This window comes from Castor canadensis, chromosome 1 (assembly GCF_047511655.1).
Source record: "Castor canadensis chromosome 1, mCasCan1.hap1v2, whole genome shotgun sequence".
NCBI classification, from domain to species: Eukaryota; Metazoa; Chordata; class Mammalia; order Rodentia; family Castoridae; genus Castor; species Castor canadensis.
The window spans coordinates 147,497,613-147,522,041 of NC_133386.1; the positions used below are offsets into that span (position 1 = coordinate 147,497,613).

General features: G+C 41.0%; 1 protein-coding gene across 6 annotated transcripts in view; it reads right to left on the reverse strand.

Annotated features, from left to right (window-relative positions):
- Positions 1-8,751: 8,751 nt before the first annotated feature.
- Positions 8,752-24,429, reverse strand: part of Trim66 (tripartite motif containing 66) — a 51,133-nt gene continuing 35,455 nt past the window's right edge. For all 6 annotated transcript variants that reach the window (XM_074041053.1, XM_074041050.1, XM_074041054.1 and 3 more), the window contains 2 exons: positions 23,855-24,073; positions 8,752-23,131 (listed from right to left, as the gene is read on the reverse strand). In XM_074041053.1, coding sequence (XP_073897154.1) covers positions 23,072-23,131; positions 23,855-24,073 — 279 coding nt within the window. In that variant the 3' untranslated portion in view covers positions 8,752-23,071. The remainder of the gene's footprint in view (positions 23,132-23,854; positions 24,074-24,429) is intronic.

The window sequence follows — 24,429 nt, forward strand, 5'->3', positions numbered from 1 at the left end:
CATCCCAGCTACACCACAGGCATAGGCATAGGCATAGGTATTGCAGCCCAAGGCCACCCTCTGGGTTAAAACACAAGATCCTATTTGGAAAATAACTAAAGCAAAAAAGGGCTAGCGGTGTGGCTCAAGTGGTACAGCACCTGCCTAACAAGTACAAGGCCCTTATTACAAACCATCAAAAAAAAAAAGAAGAAGAAGAAGGAAGGAAGAGAACCAATGAAGAGTAACCACTTGGCCCAGTTTACCTGAGGGACAGCCCCAGGTTAAGCCTTTTGTCCAAGTATAAATAATAGGATGCTCTTCTACTCTCAAAACCTATTCTGGATGATAACGCATAAAGTTACCCAACTATTAGGTGACTAATTAAAATTGTGTCTCATCCTAAGAATAACAAGAAGCCATGAAGAATTTTAAGGTAGGGTGAGGGCGGATAGCATAATCAAATTTTACTTTTTAAGACATAACTTCTGCAGTGCAAACAATGGATGAGAATATTTAAAGGCCAGGGTGAGCATCTTCAGACAACAGGTAACAGTAGCTTGGTCTAGGATGATAGAGGCAAGGCTAGAAATAAGTGGTTGGATTCGATATTTGGTGTGAAGACAAGATGAACATAAATTGATAATTATTTGGATAGACGGAGGAATGGTGGGTGCTAAGGTTGAGGCCAAACTTTGGCTTGAAAACTAGATAAAGGAAGATATAATGTATTGAGATAGGAACACTAGAGACTTGCACAGACTAAAATCTTAAATGTGTCAAAATTTGAAGACAGGGGCCTGGAGAACAAGGAGGGAAAGCTTAGGTTCAAAACCCGGTGATGTTTCTTCCATTCACAGAGCCCTCCTCCTGTGCGTGGCCTCCAGCATCCTCCTCTGCTACTGGACTTGTTGGGTGGCCAACAAATCCTCCTTAGATGTGATGTGGAACCAGGAGTAGACCACACTGAGCATGCAAATGTCCCCGAAACTAATTCAAATGATTCACACTTGCCCTTCACAAAACAGTGTCCCGTATGGGCCCACTTAAGAGCACAGTTTTGAGAGAAAGTATAACGTGTATTTAGGAAACTGAAGCAGAGTGCCTGAATTACATATCCACAGCGCCAGTGGGGGCTGCTCTTGTCATCCTATCTCCTCCCATGGGCCAGGGACTATTTTATGTGCTGTAGGAACTAGCTACCATAGAATGAGGTCTTACCATGCGTCAGGCTCTCGATTAAAAAAGAGGGGGAGGGGGGGGAAAAAAAAACTCTCAAATTTGGGATTTCTGAGGATGTGTTCTTTTTCCCACACACTTACCCTACAGTCAGTTGGCCTTAAACTTTCAAGAGGATCACGTCCCAAGATGGGGCAGAGGTAAGAAGGCGTAGATGAACCAGGACAGCCAGGGAACACCCCAAACGCCAGACCCGGGGGTGGGGTGGGGTGGGGGACTAGGATCCCAAGGCTCGGCCCCTGGAGACACTAGGACGATCTGCGGGCCATAGCCAGTTCCCTCCACCACCGACCGCCAGTCGCAGGCCCGTTTGCCCCGCGGTTGCTATAGCAACGGCCCAGCGGGCCGCTCCAACCCTGGCCGCCCGCGGGGTCCGGTGAGTCCAGCCCTGTGCGGCGACCCGAGGGGCCACTCACCCCGGCGGCGGGCGGCCGGGCCCCCGACAGACGCGCACGCTTCGCGTCGGGTGTCGCCGAGCCCGGAATTCCGCACCTGGAGAAACTTAAACTTTCCTACCGGCGGAGCAGCCACGGGGAGGCCGACCCGGGCCGCGCGGGGACAAGCGTGACCACAGGAGCGAAGCCCCTTCTCCCCGCCCCGGGGCACAACGGCGCCCACGTGCCCCAGCACCCGCCCCGCAGGCAGCTCTCCTTAGGGATGAACCTGAGAACCGCGTTTCATGGAACTAAAGCGTTTATGACAGTAATAGCAGGGAAAGGGATCTGGTGATCAGATCAACACTGTCACTGAGAGCTCAGGCCTGCGCGCACAGCCAGCTGGAGCTGGGGCTGCAAGCCTTGCACTGTGGTGGGCGCATTAAAAAAAAAAACAAAAACTGAGTCCCAGTATCACTGCTGGGGAGGGGTAAGGAGTAGGGTGTTTGTCCCCAACCAAAAGGCTGACAGGCTCCTGACAGCTAAGATGACAAATCCCAGAAATAGGCTTTAGCCACAAACCTCTGTGGGACCATCTTGAATGCATGTTGCCTGCAATAGAAGCTAGAAATACGGATTCCAGCTGTATGCTAATGTCTATTGACCTGAACTAGAGATGGCTTCTGTGTGCCTGAGTCCTGCTCTCCAGCAGCTGTGGGGAGGAAATTGAACTCTCTTTATACTAGCCTAATTATTTGAAGCAGGTGTCCTCTAAAATTAATTTGACTGATAGCCAATAACTTGGTACAGCAGATCGATTCATTTTATTAGTTACAGGTAGGTGTACATTTGGCAACTACTTCATTCTGTCCTCTTCATCAAAAGGTTCAAAATGACGGGTAATTGGGAAACTTAGGTTCTGGAAATTTTTCAAGCACAAATAATCCTCACCATGACCAATATTGTAGAACTCTGGAATCTTGGCCAGACATTGTTCTGGAAAAGTACAAAGCTATTGTCTATAACAAGGGTCTGGAAGAGCCTGCGAGAATTTTCACTATGTCCCCCAACCTAGCCCTGCCCCCATGGAAAGATGGAATGGCAATCCATCCAAGCCTGGACAAGTGCCACAATGTCCAGAAAAGAGATAAACTCTACCATCTGCTTCATTGAACTGTGAAATGTGCCAATCTGCCACCCTTCCCAAAAGATAACTTCTGTTTCCTTCCTATACCTAACAAAAGTCTGGTTGAGAGAAACTGTGGACATGGGTAACTATATGAAAGGTGTGCTGATGACCCCTCCTCTATACAGCCCATAAGTCAGCAATTCCCAAATCTGTCTAAATAGCAGACAAGGGCCGGAGGTGTGACTCAAGTGGTAGAGTGCTTTTCTAAATATCAGAGATTTCAAAGGAGTTCTTTTTGTTTTGTTTTATTTTGTGTTTAAATATTCACAAGTTACATTTTTAGAAGTTCTGATTGAATAAATCTTATCAAACCATTTTTTAAAATAATCCAGAGTATGAATGGTCCATACCTTTAATCCCAGCATTCAGGAGGCTGAGGAAGGAGGATCATGAGTTTGAGACTAGCCTGGGCTACAGAGTGAGACCCTGCCTTAAAAAACAGAACAAACAAAACAGAAGAAAAACAACAACAAAAAGGCTGTGCACAGTGGCTCACAACTGTAATCCCAGCTACTTGGAAGGCAGAGATCAGACAAAAGTTATTAAGATTCCATCTCAATAAACAAGCGGGGCACTGTTTATTGCTAGCTTCCCAGGAGGCCTGAGGTAGGAAGGTCATGGTCCAGGCGGCACCAGGCAAAAACACAAAGGAATTCAAATGAATGATACAAAGCCAGGTTGAAAATCACTGGCTTAACCTGAGTTAAGCCAGACCATCAAAAAGTACTTGTACCACTTTTGTCTTCAGACTTGCAACATTACTTATACCAGGCCTTTAGTTTTAGCCTTATTCCATTTGCTTATATTAAAGATGCTATTTATGCCAGGTGCCAGTAGCTCACACCTATAATCCTAGCTACTCAGGAGGCAGAAATCAGAAGGATCATAGTTTGAAGCCAGCCTGGGACAAATAGTTCACAAGACCCTATCTTAAAAAATTTCTATCACAAAAAAGGGCTGGTGGAGTGTCTCAAGCAATAAGAGTGCCTTCCTAGCAAGTGTGAGGCCCAAAGCCTGAGTTCAAATACTCATGACACCATGCGTTTACAAGAGGAATTTTTGTTTGTTTGTTTGTGGTATTGGAGTTTGAACTCCGCCAGCCCTTTTTTTGTGATGGGGTTTTTCGAGATAGGGACTCCTGAACTATTTGCCTGACCTGGCTTCAAACCACGATCCTCCTGATCTCTGCCTCCTGAGTAGCTAAGATTACAGGTATGAGCTACCAACACCTGGCTATAAGAGGAATTATTTTAAGAATAATGTTTATTACAGTGCTGTTCCAGAATTATACCAGATTGTCTAGTCAAGCATTTTTTCAAACTTTTAGACCATGATTCACCAAAAGAAATATATTTTACATTACCACCTACTACACATGTACCTATGCATTTAATAACTAAACAACTGTTATAAAACATTATCCAAGTCACATGCTATGAACCCTGATACTTTTTATCTCTTTTTGTTGCTAGTTGCGATTCATTAAATGCCTTCTTGACCACAAGTTCAGTTGGGTTTAAGTTGCATTTAAGAACAGTAGAGTAGGGCTAGTGGAATGGCTCAAGTTGTAGAGCACCTGCCTAACAAATGTGAAGCCTTGAGTTCAAACCCCAGTGTGGCCAAAATAAAACAAAAGAACAGTAGTATAGACATATATCTTTAACTGGAACTAGCCCTGGATCCTCACTAAATAACTAGGCCACCTGACTACAGATGATTGCTCCAATACTAAGTACCTGACTCAAGTCAAGCCAACAACATCCCTCGCCAAGAATCTGGAATTAGGGTTGAGACATTTCAGTCTTCCTTTATGTAGCTACCATAGAACATGGTCTACATAGAAAATCAGGAGCTGGCCACAGATATGCTTTCCCTGGGGAAATGTAGAAAATCAGACTGCAGAGAAAATGGGAAAAGAATAGGATGAAAAAGGTCCACAGAGAAGAAACTAAGAGTTCTGACAGCTTCCCATCCCTGGTCTTGGTACTTTTCTGTAATAAATAGTATCCCTGACTTTGAATTCCATGTAGTACACATCTTCATAATAAAGCATACTTTCTTGCTTAGTCAATTTGAGTAGGTGAATGTGTTATTGCAATCAAAATGAATCTAACTGTATTAATTTTATATGACTATTATAACAAATTCCCAAAACTTGGGGACTTAAACAATACAAATCTATTATCTTGCAATTCTGTAGGTCAGAAGTCCAACAATTCTGTAGGTCAGAATTTTGTAGGGATCTTGCTGGGCTACAATCAGTATCAGCAGGAATGCAAACCTCTTTCTGAAGGTTCTCAAGAGAAAATCTGTTTCTTTGCCTTTTCCAGCTTCTAGAAGCTGTCCATAGTCTTTGGCTCATGGCCCTCTGTGCCCAATTTTAAAACCAGCAACATTACATCTTTCTGATCATGCTCTGAGATTACATCTTCCTCTATTTCTAGCTAAGAAAGGTTCTAGACTTTAAAGGGCCCATGTGATTAGATTGGGCCCACTCAAAATATGCAGGATAATCTCCCTATCTCAAGGTCTTTCATTCAGTCATACCCAAAAAGTTCCTTAGCATATGAAGTAACATGTTCACAGGTGCCAGGACTGGGATTGAACGTCTGTGGAGAGAGAGGCCTTACCACACTGACCCATTGCTCTATGTCCCATATAGGAAGGTCCATGCAAGAAACTTATTTTAGTTCTGAGTGTCAGGGAGAAAAAAAAAGATTCTTTACCCCCTTGAGAAACTGACATGCCTTATCACTAGAAGAAAGCACTGCCATGAGATTGATTCATTTTGTGAGAGCCAACTAAATTGGGTCTTTTCTATCAAAGGGTTACAGTAGAGCATGAGACTCTACCCCCCTCCATGGTTCATCAATTCCCCCCCACCTGGCACCACACTATGAAATATGTCTGTCATTGTGTGAATATTAGCTAATTTCATCAGTTGCCTATGTGCTCTGTGGCACATTGCCTAACTCTGTAAAGTTTCTGCCTTCAGCAAAGAATTATTTGTCATCAGATGTCCTAACCTCAAACTGCTAGTTTTTTTTTTTTTTCATTTTTCTTTTTTTATTCATATGTGCATACAAGGCTTGGTTCATTTCTCCCCCCTGCCCCCACCTCCTCCCTTACCACCCACTCCACCCCCTCTCGCTCCCCCACCTCAATACCCAGCAGAAACTATTTTGCCCTTATCTCTAATTTTGTTGTAGAGAGAGTATAAGCAATAATAGGAAGGAACAAGGGGTTTTGCTGATTGAGGTAAGGATAGCTATACAGGGCATTGACTCACATTGATTTCCTGTGCGTGGGTGTTACCTTCTAGGTTAATTCTTTTTGATCTATCCTTTTCTCTAGTACCTGTTCCCCTTTTCCTATTGGCCTCAGTTGCTTTAAGGTATCTGCTTTAGTTTCTCTGCGTTAAGGGCAACAAATGCTAGCTAGTTTTTTAGGTGTCATACCTATCCTCACCCCTCCCTTGTCAAACTGCTAGTTTTAAGATAACTATTGTCCAAAGGAATTTCTGTTCTCCCATCCCAAGGTCTCCTTGACCCTGCCATTTCAGGTCAACAGTCATTTCAGACCTCAGCTTCCCAGAATCCTAAAATTCTGTGCCTCATGGATCACCCCTTTGTTTTTGTGTACACCAACCAAATTTTCTTGTCTATGCTCCCCAATCATGTCTGCTCTTCCCCTATGCCCTCCCCAAACCCTAACCTTAGTCAATCGCGAAGACTGACTGAGCTCCCTCCATTAGAGCAAGGGACAGTCCTGCCTTAGGGATAAAAACTGAGGTGGTCCTTCTGCCTGGTGTGCTTGCTTGCCTGACTCCAGTCAGAGGCACACCCTTCTGCAGAAGTAATTTTTGCCTTGCCCACCAACTTTCAAGCATGTGTCTGCTTTGTGATCAGAGCAGCAGTCCAATATTTCTAACAACTTCCCTTTTTAACCTTGGCTTCCAGGAAAATAGGATTCAAATCTGCAACTCAACTTTATAAAGGTAAAACTCTATGGCTCACATATCTACATTACAATTTTCTTCTGTTCTCTCGTCCATCTGTTCCTTATTCCTAATTTTATCTTTTTGTATTTTTTCATTGTATTTATTATTATTTTAAGCTACTTCAAATATCTTGCACTTTTTCCTCTGACTAAGGCTCTGCCCCTCAACTCCACAAGGCTGGTTCCTTCTCATAATTCAGACTCAGCCACTTGCTGCCTCCAAGATCTGATCTCCCTATCCAAAGTATTTCCACTGCCTAGTCTATCACATTACCCTGATGTTACCTTAGAACACTTAACACTGTCTAAAACAATCTTGTTTATTTTCTTTCTTCCCTCACCACAAGTTAGGTAGCAAGACATTAGGGACCTGGCTTTTTTGTTAATTGCTTGTTTTAGTCCCTTGGATAGTTCCTGTCATTAGTGGTATTTAATAAAATTGTAGCATTGGTAAAAGAAAGAATTAATGGGAGAAAGGAAGGAAGGGAGGGAGGGAGAGAGGAAGGAAGGAAAGGAGGGAGGAAGAAAGGAAGGAAGGGGAGATTTTATAGAACATGGTAAAATATAGATGGATAGGTAAATAGGTGAGTTGATAGACTGACAAATAGACAAATATTCACTTCCAGTGTGCAAATGTCACTAACATTTATAGAGAAGAACCAACAAAACTACACAAAAAAAGTTACATACTCAACTCCCTAAAATATAGAGAGAGAGATCCTGGGTTTTTTAAAGGAATCCTTGATGTTACACTTAGACAAAAAAAAAAATTCAAGTTGGCTCAAGGCAGCTAGATTAAATATTATGGCTAGTTACCATAGCTGAAGTCATTAATTCTCGGTGAGGTAATGGATTACACACACCATGACCATTAATATGACAAACTCTATGCACTGCCAAGGAACTCAGATCTGCTCTCATTCTGTTCCTGTAATTATTAACATCACCACTGGCAACAAGTATTATATGCTGTTTGCTTAAACACTCTATGGTAACTGGTCATTGTTACAGTGCAATAGCAAATTGCTTGACATTTAGGAAAGAGAAATCAGAATTAAAGTTTGCTAATATGACAAAACATAGAAGCAATTAGTACAGCTCAACCAGTTTGGAAGAAGAAAAGGACTTCAGTTTCCAGTTTGGAAGAAGAAAAGGACTTCAATTTCTTAAGTCAAGAAGCAGTTTATTTATACATTAAGTTTATCTCTATTTTCAAAAGATTTTGGAGGAGCAGAGGATATAGCTCAGTGGTAGAGCACTTGCCTAGCATGCCTGAGGCCCCGTGTTCAACAACTAGGACCAGAAAAAAAAAAAGAAAAAAAATTTAAGAAACTTCATATCACATACACACACACACACACACAAAATCACCTCATAATTTTTCTGTTCTATAAAAGAAATTCAGAGATGTTTGGATTATTATGTGTTGTATTAAGATTTCTTAAATTGGAGCTTGTTTTAGAGAATGTATAAAATGTAACTTTTTCCTAATGATATCTATTTTTGATTACTGGTAGGCTCTACCAATTTATACAAGTCTTTCCACTTCTACATTTACGAAATAAAACTGTACCTTATCCTCACAATTCAAAATCAAATAAATATTTGGCAATTAACTTGGTTTGTTTGATCAAGTCTGAATGCCTGATCAAGTCTCCTTTGTCAGATAAATTAAAATTCAAGTTCATGGATTGGAAGACTTTATACTGTTTAGATGGCAATGCTCCTCAAGTTGATATACAAATTCAAAGCAATCCTTATCCACATTTCATGTCACTTTTTTGTTGAAGTTAATAATTTGATCCTAAAATTCATATGGAAATAAAAGGACCCATGGAAGGAAAAGCAATCTTAAAAAGAATAAAGTTAGAGGATTCATACTTCCCAATTTCAAAACTTACCACAATAGTACAGTATCCAAGACTGGGTCATACCAAAATAAAGATAGACATTCAAATCAACAGGATTGAATTTAGAGTCCAGAAATAAGAATTTAATGAGGGAAAAATTATTCTTTTAAACAAATAGTGCTGTGAAAATTATATGTCCACATACAAAGGAATAAATTTGAACTTATAGTTAACACCATATACAAAAGTTAACTCAAATGGATCAAAGGTACAACAGCTAAAATTTATGAAACTCTCAGAAGAAATATAGGTACAAATCCTCATGACCTTGGATTAGGAAATACTTTCTTAGATATGGCACCTAAAGCAACAGCAATCAAAGGAAAAAATAGATTAAGTTTAACTTCATCAAAATTAAAACTTTTGGCCAGGTATGGTGGCACATGTCTATAATCTAGTTACTCTAGAGACTGAAATAGGAGGATTGTAATCCAAGGCTGACCCCAGGCAAAAGCACGAGATCCTACCTGAAAAATAAACTTAAAAAAAGCAAAAGGATTGGAGGTGTGACTCAAGTAGAGCCCCTGAATACAATCCCCAGTATGGCCAAAAAGGAAAAAAGAATGAAAACTTTTGTGCTTCAAAAGGACATATCAAGTAAGTGAAAACACAACCCACAGAATAGGAGAAAATATTGGCAAGTCACATATGTGATAATGCTCTACCATCTAGAGTATATTTTTTAAAGTCTTACAACTTAGCAGTTGAAAAAAGAATAAAATGTTAAAATGAGCAAAGTATTTGAATGAGTATTTTTCCAAAGAAGATATACATAAACATGAAGCAGACGCACATGAAAAGAAACTCATTAGTCATCAGGGAAATACAAATTGAAACCATAAGGAGGTGCTACTTGACACTCACTAAAATGGTTATAATGAAAAAGTCAGATAGTAAGTGTTGGTGAAGATGTGGATAAATTATAATCTTCATATAGTGCTGGTGGGAAGGTAAACAGCTGCTTTGGAAAGTAGTTTGGTGGATCATCAAATGATTAAACACAGAGTTATCATATGACCACTCCTGAGTATATACCCAAGAAAATCAAATACATTATGCCCACACAAAAATGTATACATGAATGCTTACAACAGCATTATTCATAATAGTTAAAAAAAGAGGAAGCAATCTAACTGGCTGTCAAATAATATATAGATAAACAAAAGATACTATATTCATATAACAGAACATTATTTGGCTACAAAAAGGATGAAGTACTGATAGATATTACAATATGGATGGACTTTATCAACATCATGCTAAGTGAAATAATCCAAATGTAAAGGACCATATATTGTATGATTACATTTTTGTGAAAAGTTCAGAATAAGCAAAACTACATACATAAAAAAATAGATTATCAATTGCCATGAACCAGGAAGACAGGGGAATGGGGAGAGACTGCTGACAAATATAAGGTTTTTTGAGAGGGTGGTGAAAAATTCAAAGATTAGACAGTGATGATGGCTCCACACATTTATGAATAGACTTAAAAGCCAGTATACACTTTAAGAAGGCAAATTTTGGGATATATTAGGTTATATCTCAATAAAAAATAAAAACAACTAAGTGATGCATCATGTTTTATGGTTTCTAAAACCACATTTAAGGGGCTAGGGATATAGCTCAATGGTAAAATGTTTGCTTAGCAAGTACAGGGTCCTGGGTTCAACCCCCAGCACACAAACAAAAGATAAAACCACATTTACTTTTTAACTTCTTTGAAATTGGGTTACATCTTATAATTGATTATACATTTCTATTGCTGTCAGCCAGGAAGCAGTCTTAATTTGGTTGTATGAAAACTTTCTGTTCACAGCTTCCTAAAGGACCAACAAAGTGCCTGCATCTATGTGTCTTTATTTTAATAAAATACAGGTGATAACTCAACTCTGTGTTGGTGACAGCACTATCCCAAATGTTTTATGTATTTTAACTTAATCCTTATACCAACTCTGTGATGAAGGTGCTATTTTTACCCCATTTTATAGACAAAGAAACAAAAATACAATATGCTGCAGTGACTTGCCTAACACCACACAACTAGTACATTATTCCCATCCAGGCTGTCTGGCCCAGAGTCTGTGCTCCTAATCACTAGGCATCACTTCCTCTCTTATCTAAGAGGCTGTGAGTACAAATAGCCATTACCTTAAATAATCTTCAAGGTTCTCCCATGCAAATCTGGCCAAGAGATTAACTTGAAACTAGAGGTTTGGAAAGGGTTTAGTGATTTAAAACACCATTCATTGGAAAGTTTTGTTTATCTAAACACTTTTTGGCTTTGACTAAGGGATTTCACCATTCATAATTTCATTTACTGAACTTGGAGAAGGAGTCATCTCTCTGTTTCACTTACAAGGTGACTAAAGGGACCTGGAGCCTGAACCTAGAACCTCATCATTTCCTCCCCAGCTGACTACAGATATTGACCTCTCTCTCCTGGGAGGAGGGTGGGTAAGGGACAGACCCTGCCAGGTTTGAGCATGGTGATGGAGGGATGAAGTCCCTTTTAGTCACATGTGAAGGGTATAAAGCAGGGGGAAAGCCAACAAAAGTCATCTCAGAAAGGAATGCAGGGTCAGAACTGGGGCAATGTTCTGCCTCCCTGTTACCTTGGCATCCAATTTTGCAAAGTAAAAGTTTGCAAAGTAAATCACTGAAAGATTGGAAAGACTTGAGGATTCAAGGGTGTCCAGCATTCCAGGCTCATGTGAATGTGGATTGTGTCACTTCTAAGAACTTCAGACAGAGGGAAAGGATAGCAAGACCTTTCCTGTCACCATACTGCCAAGGCTCTTGCCATACTCAGACCTGCTGAGTTCCCTCATATACCAGGTGCCTGTTCAGAACAGCTAGAGAAACTCAGTCTGAGCTTGATTGCTTCCTTTCAGAGGCCCCCAGTGCCTCTCCACATGCCTTCACGAAGGTCTAGCAGCATTTTCCAACCATGGGCAACAGCAGCTCCATCCTCTCCAGTCTAGGCCTCAGCACAAGAGGTCAGAAGCTAAACATGAGTCCCTTCTGAACAGAAATAAAGCAACAGGGAAAACAGAAGACACAATCTAGTAAGGCAGCATACTACCTCTGAATTGTTATGTAACAGAAAGAGGGGTGGGCAGAGGAGGTATCTGAAACCACCGTCTTTTCTTTGTTCTTCTTCAATTTTTACTTGGAAATAATTTTAAACTTACAGAAAAGCTGCAAACATAAAAATGGTAAAAAGAATGTCCATGCTGGGTGCTGGTGGCTCATGCCTATAATCCTAGTTACTCAGAACACAGAGATCAGGAGGATGGCAGTTTTGAAGTGAGCCTAGGCAAATAGTTCTTGAGACCCTATCTTGAAAAAAACCCATCACAAAAAAAGGACTGATGGAGTGGCTCAAGGTGTAGGCCCTGAGGTTATACCCCAGTACCGCAAAAAAAGGAAAAGGAAAAGAATGTCTATATATTCTTTACTCAGTGACCTACTAACATTTTACCCATTTATAGCTTTACATATATGTATTTTTAATTAAAAATAAATACCTCTATAGTTTTTTCTCATAATTTGAGGGTAAGTTGTTATACCTTAGCCTTTTACTCCTAAATACTCCAGGACATCCTCCTTATAGCTAAGGATATTCTATTACGTTACCACAGTAATCAACTTTAGTATATTTAACACTGGAAGAATGATGTCATCTACTACCTATATCCCAATTTTGTCAACAGACCCAATAATGTCCTTTATATTATTTTCCTCCTCAGGACTCAGTCTGGTCTCACACATTTAGTTGGCATGTCTCTTTAGCCTCCTTTAGCCTGGAACATTTTCACACCTTTCCTTTGTCTTTAACAAGGACATTTTTAAAGAATCCAGTTCCCTATCTGTTGCCTTTATTTAATACATTTCTCATTTTTTGTTTGATGTTTCTCTATGATCAGATTCAGTTTACTCATTCTGGGCTCACAATACTGTGTAAGTGACATTATAGCCTTCTTAGAGTATCACTGGAAATCCAGTGTGTCTACCTGTTCCTTATTGGTGATTCAATTTTAATCACATACTGAAGGTGTTACCTGATTTAATACTATGCAAAAATATCCTGCTGCTCCTCAAAATTACATTTTAGCTAACTAGAATTATCTCTTACCAAACTTTCCTGACTTTCCTAAGAGCTAAAGGCATTCCAGGGCGCCACCTATGGGCTTTCCAGCACACTGCATCAAGGGGAATGAACTGAATCTCTCACTCCTGCCACTGTCTGGTGCCCAGGAGCTATTTCAGCCTCAAACCATTTTGAAAGAAAAACCTAGAGAGATCTGAGCCTGAATTCTACTTCTGACACGTACACTAACTCATGAGGAACCTTGGACAAATTCTTCTCAAGACTTAAAGTACTCAGTAAAATGGGAGATTGAACGACAAGGACTAAGTTATCAACTCATTCAACAAATATGTGTTGAGCAACTATGGGCACTGTTCAAGAATCTAGACAAGATTTCTGCTGTTGGGGAAGCTTACACCTATAGCAAGGGTGACCCAGACAATGAACAAGAAAACAAGGGAAGTGCTATGATAATAAAACAGGATTGTGTGACAGTACTTAGGATCTATTTTAGATCATGAGAAAGCTCTGTGAGGAGAGGGTCTGAGTTAAGGCAGAAAGGATGATATGGAGACAACCTTAAACCTTGAGAAGTTTGGGGGGGCAGAGCTTCTGGGCAAAAGAATGATTAGGCATTGGTCCGCTCCACTTTCATATTTATGGTTATTTTTGAGGAGTTAGGACAGAAGGAGCTAGGGGCAGAAGATTTCAAGGTCACCCTAAAACAGAACAAGAAAAAGATGATAGATGTTATCGGTCATATCAGGGAGAGATTCTACAGGGGAAAACAAATGAACTAGCTTTTAAAAGATGGGTTAAGATTTTGAAAGGTAGACTATAGAACAGAGAAAGACATACCAAAGAAGGGGAGGGATGGGAGGCCCACAGGAGTCACAGTCTATAGCAATTCTGGGTGAATATTTTGAGGGTCTCCTTGTCTGGGGTAAGTAGTTTTCATTATCCTTAGATTCTTGTCCCTGGAAGTAGCTCCCTTGTCCATTGTTCTCCTTAGTCCTTGGTTCTGCCTTCTAAGAGGTTCTTCTCCTTTCAGCATCCCAGCTGATATGGAAGGTTGAGGAACAAGCCTTTTGGGAAATGAGCAGTTTCTCAACCCTTTATTATTGTCTATGATATCTTGGAAGCCCAAGATCCATTTGAAGTCTTCAACTGTTATTGTTTCTGCTAGTGCAGGTTCATCACTCCTCTGGAAGCAAAACACTCTTTAAAAATCTCATTATGCATCTATCTTCTTGAACATGGGTAACAGCATGTGCCAAAAGCTATACCACACTTGTTTTTGGGAACCAGTTCTTATGCCTATGCCTCTTTCTCTTCTTTCTCCTTCCTCACAGGATTTGGTAGAAAAGCCACATCGTTACAATCTTTTCCCTGAATCTTATCCAGCTAAAAGATTTCACTAGGCCCTATACTCCTAATTCTACATTTTCCCTGAAGTACTTTAATCCATTCAAGGTTTTAACAAAGAATACTATGTCTATACTTTCAATGGACCTTCACTATTCAAAGGCTTTCTCAATTTTATCTTTTAGTCTTCAGGTAAAAAAAAAAAAAAGCAATTACCTCTTCAAAAACACTATGTCCTTGAATTTTTAGATACTATTTTCTTTCACTCCTGTTTAAAAGCAGGGAAAAGCTATGGAATCAGCCTAGGTGCCCAAAACTGATAAATGGCTAAAGAAAATGTGGTACATATACACAATGGAGCATTATTCAGTAACAAAGAGAAATGAAATTATGTCATTTGCAGGAAAATGAATGGAATGAAGATCATCATGTTGAGTGAAAGAAAGAAAAATATTGCATTTTTCACTCATGCAGAATCTAGAAATAATAATAAGACATAATTGTAAAAGGGAGTTTGTTGGGGGGACCAGTGAAAGGAAGATGGGGAGAGAAGGTAATGAGGGGTAAATATGATGAAAATACATTATATATGTGTATGAAAATAGTATAATGAAACCCACTAAAAACTGTTAAAAGGGGAGGAGGGGGGCTAAGAAAGTAATATAGATGGGGTAAATTTGATCAAAGTACATTATGTATTTATATGTACATAAAATGAAAATCCTTTGTATGATTAATTTATGCTAATAAAAATTTTTGAGCAGGGCAATTATTTTCTAAACTCATGTCTTGAAATATCTTGATAGACAGAATATCAACAAACATGTTACCAATGTTATGTTTTATAACTTCTTCCCCAGGATTGATATTCTTTAGTATATAATCTGCCTCCCAAATTAGTTTTGCCAAATGTTTTTCCACTGCATATGAACCACCCATCTTTCTAGTCACCAGTATCAACTTTGATACATACTTATGCCAGTACCTTGAATCTTAGAGATTTTGGTATTGTTTGCCTTTTTTTCCCCCAAAGAAAACCAAGTGTCTTTGTATTACATCCAGCTTGTGTGATGCACTAATGAATAACCCTCAGTTCTCACTGACATAACACAACAAAAATTCTCACTAATGCAAAACTGACTGCAGATATGGGCAAATGTTCCAAAACATGTACTCTCCATATAATAGCATAACAAACCAGAATGCTTAAGCACCTTTGCATTGACACATGCTCTCAGAATCACCTCAACAGCAAAAACAGAAAATGTAGAACCAGAGAATCAAGCACTGGCTCTTAAATTTTTCAACCTAGAAATGACCTTCATCACTTCTACTCACATTTCAGAAGTTAAATCAAGAACACACCTAAAGTGAAGGATGTGAGGTAGTGCAATCTTCCCATGCTCTTGGAAGGGAAGAACACTGGAAATACTGGAAGGAGAAATACACATCTGTCCTTCTGCTGTTTGTAGGATCTTCTCTTTGGTATTCTGTATTTTTACTACAATATATCTGTTTCTTTTTGTTTTCTAGTTAGCATATTTTGTTCTACATCTTATATCTATGAATTCATATCATTCATCACTTCTGAACTATTCTCAGCTATAATCACTGCAAATGTTCCTCTCCTCCATTCTCCATTTTAAATGTAAAAGGTATCATTTCACTCTCCACATTTCTTAATCCCTTAATCTCTTAATCTCTTGATCAAAGCTCTCATCTGTGGTTCTCTATTGCTTCCAATTCTCATAGCAGCTTATTGCCACACATTAGTCATTTTTTGTAGTGAATTCATTTTTTATTGAAATTAGTAAGTTAGAAGTCTGAGGGTTGTGGTACTTTCCTCCAGGGAGGATTTGCATTCATTTTTGCCAAGAACAGTGTTATCATCCTGAGATGACTGCCTTCAAGATCTGGACTTAGCATAGAATTCGTAGGTTCAGTGGATTTGAAGCTAATCAATAGCATATCTGTGTTCCTGTCTGGGGGAAGGGGGAGATAGAAACTGGAAGGCAAGAAATTTCACATAAAACGTATCCTAGAGTGTATACATCATTGCTTCACATAATTGATTGGCTAGAACTTATTTTGAAGATAATATCCAGTTGTAGAAAAAGCTAGGAAAATGGTGGAAGGAGTTATTACTAAAATTAAGAAGATAATGGATACTGGAAACAATTATCAGCCTCTGCCACAATTGGAAAGTGGCCTCTGGGAACTTGTTATATGCTCTCATTTCTCAAATCCTATCTTATACAAGACCTTCAGGAGTCATGTCTATAGGACAAGGTCCTCCTTGCCTGCCTAGTAAGTGCAAGGCCCTGAGTTCAAGTCCCAGTACCTCCAAAAAAATTATTTGGCTAGGAGAAATTTATCTTACACTGGGCTCGGGTTTCTTAATAATTGATGGATTTAACATAATTGCATAATTTATAGACATTCAGGTGTTTCTTTATGTATGGTTTTCCATTTTTAATTTTAAAGTTTTTCAGGACTTATTTTTATAGACCCTGAAAAGCTCTCATACCCTGAGACTATGTCTGCACTGCCTAGTGGATGGAATATTTCATAAGCCAGGTGTAGAGGAAGAAGCCATCATGCTACGGACCACCCTGCTAGGGCAGGACTTTCTCTGGAGAGTGGGTCCAGCTAGCAACTTACTGTGGAACCAGAGGAATGGGGATTTGAGAGAATCTGTTTCCAAGGGACCTAGAGAACTACTAGTCCTACTAAAATTAGTAAGGAGAAACTCAACAAAAAGTCAGGACAAGCAAGGAGAAAGTTTCAGGCGATTGGGCCAGTCTGGCAATAAGTGGGAGGGTCAGAGATTTCTGAATTTCATCTCAAACATTAAAACCAATGATCATCCTTCCTTGAAATACAAACTTCCTTGGCTTATTTGACACCACAACCCCTAGTTTTCTTCCCCTATGCCTGGTCACTGATATTGGAATATGAGAGGAAGAATATGTTAAGGAGACCTGGAATGACTAGTGTGTTGGTTGATGTTGAGACATCCAGGTGTAGGTGTCCAATAGACCATAGGATGTGTGAATCTGGAGCTCAGAATAGTGAGTCCACGACTTTTATCAGATTCTTCAAGATTTCTGCATTAGGGGTTTAGTTGCAAGTAATAGAAACCAATTCTAATTTAAACAGAAAAATGAATTTATTAAGAAGTCTTTTAGGTAGTCAGAGGACTAGAGAATTAAGCTCAGAACTCTGCAGCCAGAAATAGTTCCTAAAATCATGTGCAGAATTGGTCTGCTGAAGAAACTAGCACCACCATCAGGCACGACCACAAGTGTTTCAACTTGTACTGTTACTACTGCTGCCATGGAAACTCCACCTGCTCACAATCAACACTTCCACTAAAGACCCTATTTGTTTGCCAATCACTACACTAGACCACCCTGGCTTCAAGAGATGCTGGAAATTAAGATTCGAGTGTATTTACCTTCTGTAGCGAGGAGTAAGTTATGCCACCCAAGACTTCTGCAGTAGGGGAATTCATCAACTTCAACCCAAATAACAATAAATATTCTTAACATTCATTACAAATTGACCCTCTCCCAAAATAGCTAAGAACCCCTAGTGCAGAATGAGAAGAGAAGACCAAGGTAACTGGAGACCATCATGATATAAAGAACATTCTTAAAGTGTTTAGCACCTGGCAGTGGTAGGTGTTCATAAGATGCTTTTTCCCTAACTGCACCTCAAACTTCTTGCCTGTATTTTAAAGAAGTGTGTATTCATGCAATAAGAAACATCTGTGTTCTTCCCTAAAGAAAAATACTCCTATCTTGTGTTCTTACTGATTTTGGAATTCAGGATCAAAGGGGACATGTAGAAGTTTCGACGATCTTCACTGAAAAACACTCTAGGACACAATTGCTGGTAAAGAAAAGTGCTATTTTTTTATTTGTTCTTGAATGTGTGGGTCCTTTTAAAAATCAGTTACACTTCCCCTTACAATATTCCTTCCCTGTGCCCTAGCACTTCAGATTCAATGACCATGTCTAGAAAATGCCTAGGAGGAACTCATCCTAGATATCCAAGAAGGGTACAGTTTGAGGAATGGGCTTATGGCTCAAGAAGCAGCACCAACTAATGAGGACTTTCCTCAAAGCAGCTTAATTTGGCCTGTGAGTTCTTTTCCCTTCTCTGGTCAGGACTCCTCCAGCTGTATCCCACCCCAGAGTTTTCCTGTCCTGGTGAATCCTAAGGTTCAGACTTACAACCATAGTTATCTTTGGAGCTGGAGAGCCTCTGAGAGATCACTGTTCTCAGCAGCTATCAGCCCAACTTTATAGATGAGGAAACTGTACCCAAGATCATACAGCCCAAAATTGACAAAGCCAAAATTGAGGTATTCAAGTTCTCAAATAAGATATCTATATGTCAATCTATTATACGTTCAAGGAATCAACTTCTGTCTCCAACTCCAGTAAAATCTGAAGCAAGCAGATGGTGATGATCAACACAAGTGAGAAACACCCAGATGAAGGGAGTCATGCTGATCCCAAGTAAGCCCAGGCAAGTGATGAGCCACAGCACTTCCCAGTCTCCCCTCCATCCAAATGTTATCAGCGGCAGACACCCACCCCTCCCAGGACTCTCCACCTGGATACAGCACTGAACCATGCCTGGAAATAGGCTTTACCATGATCCCTACTGACTCTGACAGGTTCCAAGTGGTATGAGATCATGTTTAATCAGACTGCAGTTTGAATGCTGCACCGAAACCCCACACTGGCTAATTAAGCTGGGGCCTCTTAGCAAGCATGTCTAAGATCTGTCCCTGTGATGTACTGGGAGAGGCAGAGGGAAGGACTCACAGGAGCTCATAAACATGCTTGGCATGAGAAGAACTGGATCCAGGAGAAGGAAAGGACACAAAGAAAATAAACACAGAGGGTAGGGATAAGGAGCAGCTGTGATTCTTCCTGCCAACAACTCCCAAGGCATGTCACCCTGTCTAGGTTTCCAGAGGGGCTCTGCTTGTTTGGCTGGGAGGAATGGGGATAATCCAGAGACTTGTGGTATTCTAAAAGCCAAGTGAAGAGAGTCTTTCATGGCTGGAATGGTGGATAGGGTGAAATGCTGTAGAGAGTTCAAGGCAGTTGAGGGCTGAAAATATTTATTTCATTTGGCAACTGCATAGTCACTTGTGACCCTTGTGAAAAACTACAAAGGACTAAAGAATGAGAAGAATCAAGAACAAAGATTCTTTTTAAATGAAACTTGGCTGACAAGGAAAAAGTATAAGCAACAACAGACTAAAATTTTTTGTTTTAATCTTAGGTGAACTTTGGTTTGTTGAAGGCTATGTGGAGGTTATCAATGGAAAGGGAAAGTAATGATCCTAGGAAGTGGGAGCAGCAGGATAAGAAGAGAGCAAACTCCCTCCCTTAGGGGGCCTTGGAGGGCATATAGCAGGATTCAAGAAATAGAGAACCTACTAGGACCAAGTGGGAAGGAGAGGAGAGATATAGACACAGGTCAATGGGAGGAGGAGAGGAGCAGTGGACAAGGAAGTTCTTGCTCTAGGAGCTCTGTTCTGTGAAGTAAACAATGAGGTCAGTCATTTGCTAAGAGCAAAGATGAAGGGCACAGATGGGAAAGAAGAGTACAAATTAAAGAATTTCCAATCAATACCGAGGTTGTCAACCATAAACTTGTTATGCTTAGCAGCCAGGAGGAGGGAGCAGAAAATAATGAAGCAAAAAAATGAAGTTGGAGGAGACAGAAAAGTTCAAGATGCTGAAAAGAATCTTGGGTTCAGGCTGGAGAGAGGAAGAAGCCCAGGAGAAGTCTGAAAGTCTGGGAAAAGAGACAGCACTGAGGTCATGGAAATGGACTAAAGGAACAAGGAATTTCCACAGCAGTGAGTGGATCAGAAGGAGAAAAGGAAACACAGGAGGTGGAAATCCAGAAAGAGCAAAGGCTCAGTTCAGAAGTTTAATAGATGACCCCATAGAGTGAGAGAAGGAATGGAGTACAGCCCAGGAATGAATAAAGAGAGGCTTAGGTCTTAAAAATTAGGCAAAGACCTATCACCAAAAATGGGCACAGGAAGCTATTGTTCACTAGGTTGATGTCAGGCCCCTCATCAAAGGGGTACCTTAGGCAGGCAGGGTCCCTCAGGTACCACCTTGCTAGAATTCCGGAAGGGTCAATCTACCCATGTTCAGTGGAAGAATGCTTTTCAAGTTCATCCTGCACCAGTTTTTGCACTGAAATTCCCTTTGTATCAACTGATGCCACTCTACTGTCCCATTTCTCAGCACAGCCACGAACCAATTCCTCTTCAAAGGCTGTATGCTATACAAAACTCACTATATTTCCATTGCATGATTTTGACAAGGGCCAATGAACTTGACTGACTTCAAAATGGGACCACATAGGAACAAATCAATGCAGGATTGGTGTAAATGTTAACAAAGAGCCAAAAATCAAGGCAGTTACTTGACAAGCAGGTCTTTTGTGTGTTTTGTCTCTTAAATTTCTAAACTCTCATGTTCTGTTTTCTGCATGCAAAAACAAAATAAAACCACTAAAAATATTCATTCTAAGTATTAGGGAAAGGACAATGCCATGGGATAACCAGTGTACTGACTGTGCTATGGGCCAGGGCCTCCCACCCTTGGAAGAAAAGACACCCTACTTCCCACCCCTCCCTGCTCATGTGCCTACAGAGAGCCTCTCAGCATGCAGGGTCTCTACAATGGGAACGGAATACAGGACTCTCTACCACATTACTAAGATCTTTTGGTCCAGCAGCTAATCCTTAACCCCAGCAAGCCACACCATGCTGAGAGATTTACTGATGATAGAAGGGGACCCAAGCTTTTAACTAGGAGTTTCTGCTCAAAATGTGGTCTACAGTTGGACCTGGGGAAGGAGCTCAATCATGTGTGAGCCTGTCACAGCCCTCACTGGCCAATGCCAACACCATAAAGCTTACTCAGTGGTAGAGGAATATGGGCCACACAAAGGAAAAATGGTTAAGAGCATGAATTACAGGGCAAGTTTAGAAGGAACCTTACCAAACCAGTTAAAGAAAAAGATTCAAAATGTGAGAGGGAAATGGCCAAAGCCCAAACCAGAGTCAGTTGAGCCCCCAAAAAGCTAATATTACCTGACTTGTCATATGACCTGACAAGTAGTGCAGGATTATAGAAACCCATCTACTGAGGAGAGCTTGGCCTATGTTGCTGAAAGAATGGCAAGTCAATGGGCAAGGTCTGCTGTGAAATGAAGATCTCTTCATGTGGGTGGAGAATGAAATGAGTATAATCATCAATTCATAAGGAGAGAAGAAATGTTTTCTGATAAAAAGAAAATTATTCACTAGCAAAGGGGCCTACAAACAAGAACCTCCTTGAATTGTATCTTGTAGGAAAAACAAAGCTATGACCTGAGACTCCCCTAAAATTAACCATGCCATGTCAGAGCCAGGGACAGGTGCCTCAAGACCAAGCCATTGAAATGCCAGGTTCATTTCTCCCCCAACATATTACCAATAAATCTCTAACTCAAGCAAGCCCTTTCTTGGGAGGAATCCTGACCCCAGTATCTGCCTATGCTACTTCCTCACAAACACCCTTCATAGACTGTGAAGATCTGTTGATATGCAGCCTGGAGCTTTCAGAATGCTCCTTCCTATATTCTAAAAGAACTAAAATCCTAAAGTTAGTTCAGGGTCACCAAAGGACATGGACTTCTCACTTCTTGGTTTCCCCCTTGATAGAACATCCCCTAGGAATTCCTAGGTCTGGCTCCTTCCAGTCACTGTGGCCTTCTCCAACCTCCCAAAAAGGGGATGGGGGCGGTCAATAGAATGTTGACTCTTTTTGAGCTGTGGACATCCTGGAGGCAGGCAAGTCAGAGGACTCATTTCTGATCTTTGGCTATGTGAATGTGAAGAGGTAAAGAACTAGAACCTCTAAGCAAAGTCCCAGCAGAATGAGTTGGTTGTGGGTTATTCTCCTTGCCCAGGGAACCCTGTCCCTGAAGCAGACAACAGCTGCTTCGCAGTTCCCCCAAGTACAACTCAGGATCCAAACATCTGAAGATGATGAAGGGGTAGCAACTGACAAGCATGGCAGTCACTTCTAGGAAGGCAGGTTTGGACACCAAAGAATAACTATGAACCCAAAGTAAGTAGCACAGAGGGCAAGACATCTTCTTGATGCAAGTGAAATCTGAGCAAGAAGATGTAGGTGGTCTCTGTGTAGCCACCCCATTCAGACAAGAATGCCTTACCATACAGAGCACTTCTATAGTGGCTACCTAAGTCAGCCTCCAGAAAGTGGGTTTGAAAAACAAATACCCTGAAAACCGTTAGAACCTGAATAGGCACCAATTGAGATGTATAGCCTCTAGAAGTCTCCATTATTTCACCAGTGGCAGGTGCCTCTGTCACACAGCAAAGGCAAGCAGCGACAGTCTTTGGCTGTGCTGGGCCAGGGATCATAGGCCTACCATATGTCCAAGCCTTACTTACTTCTTTTACCCACTTCTGAGCCAGGAGGAGTTTAGACAAATACACTGCTCCCAAGACCTGGCACTGAGAGGTGAGAAAGGTCTGCTTTCCTCAGCAGAGAGAACTCACCAAGGAAATCGGGTGCTCCCAAGCTTAACCAGGCATGGTCTTGTCAAGTGGACCCTACACATCTGATTACTCTGGCAATTAAGAACACTCCCTCTCTTTCCTATTTATTACTGAAATCTTTTCTGTAGTGGATGCACTATGGCTCCCAAATAAATGCTGCAGATGCAAATGGTGAAGAAGAGCACTACACAGCTCAACAAGACTCATCTCACATCCACATTCTGAAGAGTATAAGCTGAAGGATGGGGAGGAATGGTCAACAGGATGGGACACCAGCAGCCAGAGTGATCAGTCTTCTTTCAGCTCTCACACCTGCGAGATGCTATTGGCCATGCGAAATGACATTCTCTTTGCTTTTTCATTTTCCTAAGAGAAAAAATACATATATTCAGAATTAGAATAGTCAAATGTAGGATTAATTAACATGAAAAGGTTAAGGGTCAAGATTGAGACCCTCCAGAGTCAGTGTTTTATTCTACCCCAGGAATGCCACAGTAAAACTCACTGAGGTCTCTAAGTATCAGAATAACTAAGGACAGCTAGCCAGACCTTGGCACACAGTAGGGTGGCAATACATTTCAGTGGAACTTAACAGCATCAAATTGATATTTCAGATCTATGTAGGTTGGACTAACCAAAAGGTCACAGAAATTCTTCTGATGCAAGCAATATCTCTTCTTCTTTCCCTGTACCAGGGAACTGAAAAAGATCCCTTCTTTTCTCCCTCAAACCCAAGTGGAAATCAGGCCCTGAAACCAGGTACCTCTCTTCTTATGAGGATCCAAGCACAGTGTAGTATAATCAGTGCTTAACTAAAGTCAGAAATCCCTGTTCCTTACCCAGTTCTGCTGCTAATTTGCTGGGAGACCTGGGCAGATATATGCACCTCTGAATTTTAAGCTTCAATGCTAACTGGAGTTGGTGATTCCTGCACTGCTTTGCCTTCCTTTTATTTAGGCTAAGAGGTTGAAAGTGAGAGTTCATTGTTACCACTAGCTACTTGAACAGTTTCGCTTCAGGCTGCTTAGGTAACCCCTGCCTGCTTCATCCCCCACCCACCCTGCCTGCCAGTTGGCAGCAACTCTTTACCATATGTCGCCGCCGCCTCTTGGGTTGGATGCCTTCCTGCATGTAGGGGGGCCACGGGAAGCCATGGGGGGTGGAACATCCACTCTCACTAGACACCTCCTCAGAGTCTGAGTCTTCCTGCCGTGGCTGGGCAAACCGTTTCTCTGGGTAGATTTCCTTCAACCAGCCCTCAAAGAATACTTCCAGGCAGCGGCCGGCCTCTGCAACCTCTGAGTCAGGCTAATGGGAAGGAAAGAAGTGGTGGTATGGTGTGTTTCTACTGGCTTATCTCTTCCAGACCCCTCCCATGGTAGCTATACAGACACCACAAAGCCTGGCTGGCCCATCCTGGGCTCTTATCCTGAGATGTCTGGAACTTGGCATAATCTGTTTAGTAGCAACAGACTGACAGAAGTGACCTTGATAGGTATCAACAGTTTGCCAGTCACTAGCACATCCCCATCTTCCTCCTGAGTCATGATAAGGTCCACATGTGGAAGAGAGCTTTTAAACACTTACCACAGTAGGCTCCAGGACTCTGCTCTCAAGTCCTCTTGGCAGTTAGGACTAAAATGTTCCCCCTTATCAACCCTCCC